Source organism: Archocentrus centrarchus, chromosome 24 (assembly GCF_007364275.1).
Source record: "Archocentrus centrarchus isolate MPI-CPG fArcCen1 chromosome 24, fArcCen1, whole genome shotgun sequence".
Classification (NCBI taxonomy): Eukaryota; Metazoa; Chordata; class Actinopteri; order Cichliformes; family Cichlidae; genus Archocentrus; species Archocentrus centrarchus.
Window position 1 is genome coordinate 16,846,912 of NC_044369.1, and position 11,016 is coordinate 16,857,927.

Here is an 11,016-nt window from a genome sequence, read left to right on the forward strand (position 1 = left end):
TCCACAGTAATAACATCCACTTATAATCACAAGCGGGTCTTGTTCGGCACAAATTGGCTTTTCTCTCACCCCCTCCTATCCCTTCCACCTTTTTTTTTTTTTTTCTTCTCCCCAAATGTGTAAATGACACAACTTTGCATTTGCCTAATGGTATTAGAGCATGGACTGAATTTCAAGTGAGACTCAAGCTGATACAGTAAGCGCTCCGGTCAATTGACACAATGCAAATTAACGTGGTGAAGAGGAATTAAGTTCACAATGTGAGCCCTCGTGAAGCTACGACGAGGCCCATTAAATTAAACATGCCGGCTGACCCACACTCCATGATTAGACGTACAGCTTCTTTCTGTGTGTGTTAATTTCATTTGATCAATAAAACAAACACCTTCTAAGAAGCCCTCTCTGCTGCTTACACTCAGCCTGAGCATTTGAAAGGCACATTCATATTTGATTGAACAGCGGCTTAAAAAAAAAGGCATCTATCTAAAGCCCGAATTCAGAGTCCTTGACAGGCTACCTAAAGGATATCTATATCAAGAGGAGGTCATGACATGTGATGAAGTTATTTCTCCCCTCGTGTCATCACACAGAACCAACTACGACAGTCACAGCGAGTTCGCACGTCTAGAGCTGCTTTTATCTCGGCCAGTTTTTGTCAACTTTATGAAAACTCAAAGCTGGTGATGAAGTTGGAGGGAAGCTGCCCCCCCCCCGCCCTCAACAGTTTCAACACAATGCAGCACTTTCCCACCACCTGCTCCCTCCATCCGTCAGTGGATTCTTTGGGTTTTCTAGTCAGTTTTGCTGCTCAGATCAGCCAACTATCAAACAAAGTTGGTAGAGATCGCAGTCCTAGTGCGAGTGTGGATCGATTTCAAGCATTTTGACACAAATCAAACCGCAACAGTGCGAAAAGGTGGCTGGGAGCGGTGAGTAAGCGGACGCTGGCTTTCACAGTTTCCACAACACGCTAACTGAAATACTTAAAATCCAACTGACTTTTTCAAACTTGGAGAACAAACAAAAGCAGTAATGAGAGCAAAATTTGACAGGAATAGATGGAAGTAAATCTGCCACTATGTACAGTCTCCATGTGGTGAAAACACTTGGAGGAAAAAAAAAAAAACCCCACCGTCAAATAATACTAAATATTCTGCTGCAATGAAATTAATTTTAACAAGCATCCAGGCGTGTTGCCAAGTGTTAAAAAACAAATAAAGGATAAACGACTGGTACATCTTAAGCACAGCAAGGCCCATGTGTTAAGTGTAATAAATTGCAGATGCAATGCATGATAAGATGATGTGCTTCTCTTTAACAGACACAGTCAGGTGTTCCCGTGTATTGGACCACTAAAATTAGATCCCAGGTCAGTGTGTGATTCTTTGCTCTACACGTGTGCGTATGTCTGTCTCTCTGTGTCTGCATGCATTTGTGCACTTTTGCATTCCTGTTTACTTACTTTGGCACCTGTGGGAATAGCAGGTGGAACAAGTGTTGGGAAGAACTGTTGCAGTTATTATTGAAAGCATTCAAATTGATTTAGTTTTAATTTTAAAATGAACAGTTACTTTTAAATGAGAATAAAGTCCTATGTCTGCATGAAAAAAAAAAAAATTTATTCCATCATGTGCAACACAACATTTAATTCAAAACTGTCTTTCATTTTAAAGCAGACAGTTTTGACTGACAGTAAAAAGTGGAGAGTACCTGTGGAGGCAGACAGTAGATTACACACAATTAAGTATATTTGATTTTGGTCCACAACACACCAAGATGATCCTAATGTGGACATTTTCATAAAGAATAAACCACTCAATGTAACTAATGTATTAATCTCCTGATAGGCATTAACTTTACTATTAGAGATGTAGTTTGACAGCTGGGCGCTAAACTCCTTTGACCTTTCACCTTGCGGCAGTTTGACAGGTCTAAGGCCATACCCAAATCATTCACAGATATATGCGACACTAAACACAGATTTTCAGTGTGCAAACACCCGACTTGGGAAAATGCAGGACAACCGGGTTAATAACACTTTAATGTTGACAAAACCACATGTCAGGCTGTTTATGAAGAGAGTTTGTGCAGTGATGATGCTTCATTTGTTTTTAATAAAATATTGTAAGTGTAGCAAGTGAAATGCAGTATTAATCCCAAGAAGTTGATTTTAACCTGTAAAAATATGTAGAGTTGTGGTGTTAGTGTACTTAAAAAGCCCTACCAAATGTGACCCACCATAAGAAACAGTTTAAACATTTATATATACACACACAATAACCCAGCGTATGCATATATTCACAGAAGTATTTAAGTGGGTGGATATAGGCATACATAAACCAGCTACTGACTCGCCAACACACACACGTTTATTTTTATATCACAGAAACTTCAAGTCCCACAAACACAGCAGTACACACACACACACACACACACACACACGGATAGAGACACGGCCCAGGGTCATGATAGGTTAATAGCGTCATATTGTAGGATTTGCCATTTTTAATCGTTCCATTTGACAGTTTTTTTTTTTTAAAGATGAAATCAGAAGTTTTCATTTGAAAGTTTTGTGTGTGTAAAAATCAAGAGCTTATGATTGTGTGTGTTTTGAAACCACTACAATGTAACTGTGATATTAAAAGTCAATTCAATTCAATTTTATTTATATGGCACCAAATCACAGCAAACAGTCGCCTCAAGTCAAAGCCTTTAAAGACAGTACATGAAGCAGATGCATTTAACCGAGATCTGTTGCTTTTACGTAAAATAGCAAAACAACTGACACATCTGCATCTGTTGTTGAAGATCCCACTCTGGAAACAATTTACATCCTTTTATTAAGGAATTTTCTGTGATTCATCACTACAGGGATTAAATCAAATTTATGTACATGCTTAAAGCTGTGTGCGGCACCTCTGACTGCAATGCTGAGACGCTTTGAGTCATAATCATCATCAACAGTGCACACCTTTTAATTTCATGAGAGCTAAAACAACATAAACTTAATGTCAAAATGTGCTTTGTTTTTTTTTTGTTTTTTTTTAATGTTTAACACCTATTTTAACTACTTCCAAAAAAAAGCTGCTTCTTCTGAATGCAAACACGTTTTGTCATTTTTCTCGCTAAACCAGTAACACTTGTTTAACACTTCAGGAGATCTTTTTTTTTTTTTTTTTTTTGTGGAGCCTTGCAGAGTTGGAAATATCCCTAATCGCAGTTCTGTAAAAAGTGCTTAGCAGATTAAACCTTTCCAATCCCATCTACAGATTAACATTAAGAGGATCCCAGTGAACGTAATGAACGGTGTCCCTGTCCACTCATATTTGGCTATAAGAAGAGTATCTTTCCAGGCATTCAGAAAGTACAATAATGGTAAAAGCTGGTGCTCCATATGAGAGTTAAGAGTTTCTTTAACTTCTCATTTGTTCTGCTCTTGTGCTAAGAAAATGTACACTCAGCGTTATTTAATTGTAACCACCAATTTTATATAAAATCCACAAATGACAATAAAATGGCAAAAGCAGTATCAAACACACAGGCAGACACGTACCTGCTTCCTCAATCACACACTTATCTGTGCCACTCTTACACAGTACAGTCACAGTTTACTTTCCCCGGGACACTGGCTGCTGCTAGAGGTTAGTGTTCTGGATACTGGCTGCATTAATCTGCCTGCGACTCTCTCATGTGAGCTGAGTTTAAACCCTGGATCCTGACGCAGAGCTGTAAGAGCAGCTGTAAGGAAACAGTGTTCCCCTGGTCTCCCTGCGGGCTACGCCACAGCAGCCAACACTGAGCTCTGATGTCCCGTACATGAGTGAGAGTAACTCCCTGTTTTTTTTTTTTTACACATAAGAAAATGATTAAAATTTTTGTCAACTGAAAGAGACACAAAACTTTTGATGAAAAGCTAAAAGAGAGATTTGTAAAAGGAAGCACCTACTGGTTGTGGTAGCAGAGAGGGTCAGGGATGCACAGTTCGGAAACATCCATCAGTCCACGTTAAGCATTCCAGATGTTGCGATAATAAAAAAACAAATTTTAAAAAATAAAACAGATAAACAGCTGGGGAAAAGCTGCAGCAGGAGATCAGTTCCTAAATCTCCTCATATTCTCAATAAATATTAGTCGGGTGGTCCTGGGTGCTGCTTCCCCTCCCCTCCTCTGTTCAACAAGCACACTTAAAATTTAAAAAGGAAAAAAAAAAAAAGCCTTCTGCCTCGGCCCAACAAACTCCAGTCTGCACAGGTGCCGCACGCTCAGGCTCAGGAGTATGGCTGGTGAGAAGAAAAGTGGTGGTACAGAAAGAGGAGAGAGGAAAACAGAACCTCAGGTAGATATGATGAGAGGAAAAAGTGAGCAACAAGACGAGACAGAATACAGATGATGGGACTGATGGACAGAGAAGGAGAATAAAAGATAAGACAGATGGATGGAGAGCAGCAGCAGTGAAAGCACACTCAGGCTGAGTAAGTCAGTGAGGGGGGACTGAGTCTCCATTGAAGACAAGGGGGCTCTTTAAGAACAGGAGGGAGTGGTTTTGGTGCATATGGAGCCACCACCATTGGCTGACTTTGGGAAGGCTGTCCTGCCAGCGGCCAATGGTGATGAAAGATTACTGAGATGAGATGGGCTAATGGGCCACTAGTCGCCCTCCATTCACAAGGGAGCGCTGCAAAACACAGAAAGAAAGAAAAGGAAGAAAGAAAGAAAGAAAGAAAGAAAAATAAAAAAAAAGGAGAGAAAGAAAGAAAAGAGAGAGAGAGAGAGAGAAAGAAAGAAAGAAAAGGAAGGAGATAGATAGATAGATAGATAGATAGATAGATAGATAGATAGATAGATAGATAGATAGATAGATAGATAGATAGATAGATAGATAGATAGATAGATAGATAGATCTGTCTGAGTCACAGCTGTGTTTCCAAACTAAGGAAGTAAACAAAGGCGGACAGCAGTAACTGACAAGCAACAGAAGTAGCAGCACGTTCGCTGAGGGTGATTTGAACAGGTCTGTTTACGGTGCCTTAAAGGGCTCAGTGCCAGATTATGGAGCTAAACGGTTCCCTTTAGTCTTTTATCCTCTCCACCATGGATCTGGCTTTCCACAGCCTGCTCTCCTTTAAAGTAATGACAGCTGCTTCCCACAGCATTCCACCAGTCACGCTGTGAAGAGAGGGGATCTACCCGTCCTTAGCGAGGCAGGATGTAGGAAAACTGAGAGTGATAATGACCTCGGCAGGAATGATAATAATGATGACGACGACAGAGAAGTTTGAGTGGATCTTTACCACGTATGTGTAATGTGGCAGCCATCAGAGGAAACCCAAAGCTCCGCCACCCACCCTCCAGCCCACTTCATCAACCCACATTTTCCCGATCGATACAAAACCCATCACACACTCCTATTGATCACAGCGTTGCCGTGCCGCCACAAGCCTCAGGACAGACTCCTGTTTCTCAAACGTCTTTTAAATAAAAAGGAATTATACATTTGAACATTTTCTTTTCATGTCAGTCCATATCAGAGTCACGGGAGCAAAAGGCTGATTGCTTTAATAAAGGAGCTGTGCATTCTCAATTACAGTTTTGATCAATATTTTGGCATTTAATGTACTTTCCTGCGAAGGAAAATCCAGCTATTCCCACTGATCCGATTAAGACATCCAGACTAAATCAATAGGGGGGGATATGTTTATGTTTTTAATGAGAGAGAGAAGACAAGAACTGATGTTCAGATGACATTTATGATTTCACATCCAGGTTGGACAATGGAGTCAAAGCCAGTTAAATTAAAAAAGTGAAGAAATGCTGTCTCCATTTTTAAGATTAAAATTAACTTTATGTAAAATTTAAAGTACCTTAACTAGGATTTTTTTTTTTTTTTAAAGACTGAACACATTTTTATTTTGGCAAAGATTAATTATAGGCTAAATATAAAATTTATTGCACTTTCCTGCTCTGCTGTTGTGCTGCCAGTTGTCTGAGGTGGGTCATGCTTACATCCAAGCCTCATTTGCTTCCCCTCTTCTGCGCAGGCCTGCTCACACAGGGTAGGGACACCGGGCTTTGTGGCATCTGACAGGAAATCTATTGAGCGCACAGTCTGTGTAATCCCACCATCACGTTATCTCCAAACGAAGAAACTGTAATCCAATCATTAAATCTGTATTTAAGCAAAAACAGATTTTCAGCTCTATGACCGTGACTGCGTCTCTTTAAGAAGATCAGGGCAGACTGGGCTCTAACAACCCTGCATTGTCACGCAGCAGTTTATGCTCTCATTATAGTTTTGCTCTCATTTGCTGTTTTACATTCTCAGTGCTGTAAACTCCCAGGATGGCTGTAATTCAGAGGAGAACAGCTGAATAGGAAAGGGAATCGGGTTTATTTTTGGAGTGAAATTTGGACTACCGTATACAGTGAGTACAAATGAAGAAAAAGCAAAGAAAAGAAGGGCTGTGAAAACATTTTCAACAAAGGACCAGAAATTCACAGATTTAACTGTTCTCAAAAGTGCAAAAAGACCCAATCGTTATGTGTCAATAAATAGTAATGAGGCTGAGAGTCACGCTGCTTGTATGTAATTAAATTCCTGATTCACGAGCAAACTGCCTTTTATGTCTGACCTTCTGACCTCCCTGCAACGAAAGTGTATGAGCAGGAGGAAGTTCGCTCTGTACGCCTTCCTAACTGTTCTGGGCATTCAGTTCAATGAACTGTTTCTTATTAGTTAATTTATTCAGGCAACACAGGAGTGACGGAAAACAAATCAAAATATCTCCAGTGCTTAAACTGTGATGAGCTGATGTTTTTTAAAGTTTCACTTCAGCCATTCGCTGCTCAAACAGCAGCGTATGACCTATAATCATCAGATCCTTTGATCAAATTACTGACAGTTAATAAGAAATCAATGAAATGGAAAATAATCCACCTGAACCAAAAAGTCCCTTTTTTTTAAAAACATACAATCTGTCATTTTTTTTAATATAGAATCATTATTTTTATATTTATTTTTGATCATGTTATAAATCTGCTTTATCAATATAGCTTCATTATAATTCTGCTTACCATTTGTGTTGTACTGAAGTGCATATAATTTTCTTTTTAATTTATAGTAATTACGTCGGTTTTACATTGGTTTTTTTTTTTACATGCTTTATGTTTATTGAGACCACGTTGAAAACAGACACACCGTTACCTCTTTTGTCTACTTGCAATAAATGTCATATATTTTCATCTATTTAAACACAGGTGGAATTTGTGACTCAGTCCAAACAGTCATTAAAACTGTTGCCATTAAACTTCTGCAAGTGCAAAACCTTCAACTCTGCCGCCACAGGAAAACCGTCTCGACATCAACTACTTACACAAAGCTCACGAAACAGACACTGAGTCCCACAAATCCATCATTTGCACGTTTCCCTTTTTCTGCCGTGCACTTGTTTGGCTCGTCTGCTGGAGGAGTGTGGAGAGGGATAATTACTATAGCCACAGGGCTGCATTAATCAGCTGGGTGCATTTGTTGGGCTTTATTATGTTCCACTCCCCTCTCTGGGCTGCGCTGACTGAACCACCAGGACGAGACAGGGCTGGTGGAGGACCACCGTCGCCCCGCTGCCCGCTCACGCTGGGTTAATAAATGCTATTAGCCTCTATCTCTTGCCTCTTAATTTCTCATTTAACTGAGGACAGTTAAAACAAAACTACACGAGCACTTGTGTTAATCAGAGACTTGTAGCAGGGCTCCGATATCTTGATTGAGAGAGCCGGACTCACACAATGTCACTGGATTTGCTTTTTTTTCCCCTGCCGGTTCATGGTGTTAAATATCCATGCACATCATTTACTGTTGTGGAATACTGATGTGATATCACTGATATGAAGCAACAGGCGTGTGACCAAAAAATTACAGGAAGCTGCTTGTGAGCATATTTTGTATCATCTAATGCCCTCAGCTTCTCCCAAAGCATCCTTTAAGGTCCTGCAGCAGATGATATTATGAGCAGATGTATTATGAATATATAAGCTTGAGAGGGATGAGACCCAAATTAGCCAAGCAGCCTGCATCAGACCTTTGACTGAGTATTCAGAGCAGAGTCTGCATCATAATTAGAGAAATCCGCTGTTATAAACTCTTAAATCACTGCCTGCTCGGGGCTGTTACGTATTGTGCTTTTTGTTAAATGTTTTCACTCATCAGAAGTCACTTTGGTTAAAGGCAATCACCAAATGGCATATATTAACTTAAGGACATTTCTCCAACCTGCACTGCATCTTTGAAAGCCACAATTATGATTCCAGCAACAGCAAACGCTCTCCACTGTGCTTAATCACAGCACACATAAACAAAATCAATTTTACCCCCATGCTCTCATTTTAAATGACTCCTTGACACCGCTCGAATCCTCTGCGACTCGCCCACGTCAACTGCGCAACACGAGAGGGTCTGGATGGAGTCACCTTTGAAGCGAAGCCAGGTTGTGTCATTGCCGGATCAATACATTCAGCTCAAGTTCATTCCAATATGGAAGCTGGCAAAAAGGAGACCTCGTGGTGTCAGCTTTATAAAGCTTTACGATGCCCGCGCGCATGTGGCGAGCCTGCCGCGTCTAGACCCTGCCGATAAAACGGCTAGCCCAAAGAGAAGCGGGTAACACAACTGATTGGGCAAAACACAAGAAAAATGCACAGGATACGGGTACACTGGTCTGTATATTAACAAATGCGCACATTAGTCAGCCTCACTGAAAGTGTCTGAAAGAAGAAAAATATAGCGCATTCTCAAATTCATGTCACAGAGCTGCCAGTTGGGCTCATACTGACTTGAACATCTCAGAACACCCACAGGGCACTAGTAACTCTTCAATTACGAGCTTCCCTCCGAGGCACGGTTAAGTACAAAACTTTCTGTTTTAAATGAGTGCGTTTGATAGGGAAATTATCCACTTCACTTGTCCCACAACCACAAAGGAAAGAAGCTCTTTCTGTATAAATTACCTCCATGGGAGAGAGAGAATTATCAAAATACTTAAGCGGAGAGTCCGAGGCGTATCCTGTAAAACAAGCTTCTGAATATTAGTTGAGTTTAGCTGCTGAGAAATCATCAAGTTTGAAAAGCAAACATTTATGTAAAGCAGCCTCATTGGCAGCAAATCTCATTTCGGAAAGAGGCTTGGTATTCCAGGCTCGGCTCCCCTAAGATCCAGGGATGACTTTCATTTAGTCTCACCTCTCCCTCCAACTGGGGTCACCCCTGTTGGTATAGCAAGCACAGCAGTCACATTGCTCCACCATGCACACAGATTGCTTACTAGACCCGCCTGGAACCTTTCATATTTCCCAGTCAGCATTTTTACAGGATAATTTTGGCAGCCTTTAAGGATATCGCTGCCTTAATAGAGGATAAAAATAAACGGGTGGTGGAAGGGCTATATCAGGCCGGTATAATCTTGTATTCTACACTGTGTGGAGCTAAACGTCTGGCTTTGGCTCCATTCAATGAGATTAAACTTCTCCCCAGCTGATTCCAAAAGACCATTTGTCCTATTTTTAAAACTAGAAAGACCATTTTGAGCCAAGTATATCTAAAAAGGGCAGTTAAATTGATTAAAATACTATGGTGTAAATGGCATTATAGCGCAGCTTCTAAGAATGTCTTTGGTCTATATCCCATTGAGCGATTCTGGTCAGCAGATTTCTACAGATGGTTTGTCAGATTCAGTTTGCATTTGTAGATACGTGCGATCTTTAATGTGTACTGTCTGGATATGCGCATACATATACGAGCACTTGTGAGTATATGTGTGTGCGCCGTATGTGCATATAGCTATCGGCGTGTGTAGTTAGAGCAGCGACTGACTTCTGTATAAGAAAGCTAGTCAAAATGTCTCAAAGAAGGAAATAGCTTAATTCAATCAGTGCTACTGCTTTCAAGACCACGGGGGAGCCGGCTAATGGTGTTAGAAACTTGAAAAGTTGGAAAAATAAGCTTGAGGAAGTTCTGACTACCTGGGAAAGAAGTCTGTTCCTTGAGGCTTTCCTATACTGTATGATAGTAAAAGCTCCACTCTTCAGGGCCTTGTTGCTTCTCTGTGAGCTCAAATGCTGGATTTTAGTTTGTGCTCGTCCCATGAGGGGCAAAGCTTTGCAGAAGTTAGAGGAGGGTTATATGAAGTTCAGTGGAAATGTTTTTCGAGTACTCAGCCAACTTTTTAATAAAAGACAAGAATATGGATCAAGATGTTCTGCAGAAGCTTGTTTGGAAGTGAGTGGATGGGGAGTTGGAAAATATAGAGGTTTAGTTGAGTTAAAACAAAAAAAAGAAAAGTAACCCTTCTTCTAAATAGGCATCCTGTGGGCATTGCCTTATAGAATTATGAGAAAGAGACAAATATTATTGCAAAATCTTGAGAAAACACAGCAGCCTGCAGTGCAGGAGAAAACTGTGGCTCTACAAGGCATGCACCTGGTTTGTTTTAAGCGCCCTTCCCCCTTCTCCGACATTCACACGCATTAATTCTGTGATTGTGTCTTCCTCTCATTTTCTCCCTCGTTATGCATTTAATGTTTCCAATTTGCCATCATCACAGAAAAACGCCACAAGAAGCTATAAATTCTTTTCTAATTCAAAATAATTAGGATTACACGGACCAGTGGTTTTCAATCAGTGAGATCATCTCGGTGATAGATGGCAGGATAACTGGTCATTGCCGAGACATAAATATTGTGTCGTTCAATTAATCTGGTCTAATGAGGTGTCAAAGCTGCCACTCATCCATCAAATACAATTAGGAATAAACACATATGCATGGAGATGGGTAATTAATAATTAGCAAAGCAAAGAAAACAGTATTGGTTTCAGCAGCCACATTCACAGAGCAATTTACCACAGCTCTGTCTTCATCTGATTTTTTCACGTGACTGAGACAATGCCACATCAAAGGAATTTGAATCAGTTTTTATCCATTTTCACGTCCCGCGTTTGGTACGCTCTGCGATTTTGCTAGGACGCGT

General features: G+C 40.5%; 1 protein-coding gene across 1 annotated transcript in view; it reads right to left on the reverse strand.

The window, feature by feature from the left end:
* Window positions 1–4,019, reverse strand: part of esrrgb (estrogen-related receptor gamma b) — a 36,900-nt gene extending 32,881 nt beyond the window's left edge. Inside the window, exon 1 of the mRNA XM_030721501.1 lies at window positions 3,947–4,019. Within this exon, the coding sequence (XP_030577361.1) occupies window positions 3,947–3,996 (50 nt within the window). The 5' untranslated portion in view covers window positions 3,997–4,019. The remainder of the gene's footprint in view (window positions 1–3,946) is intronic.
* Window positions 4,020–11,016: the final 6,997 nt, after the last annotated feature.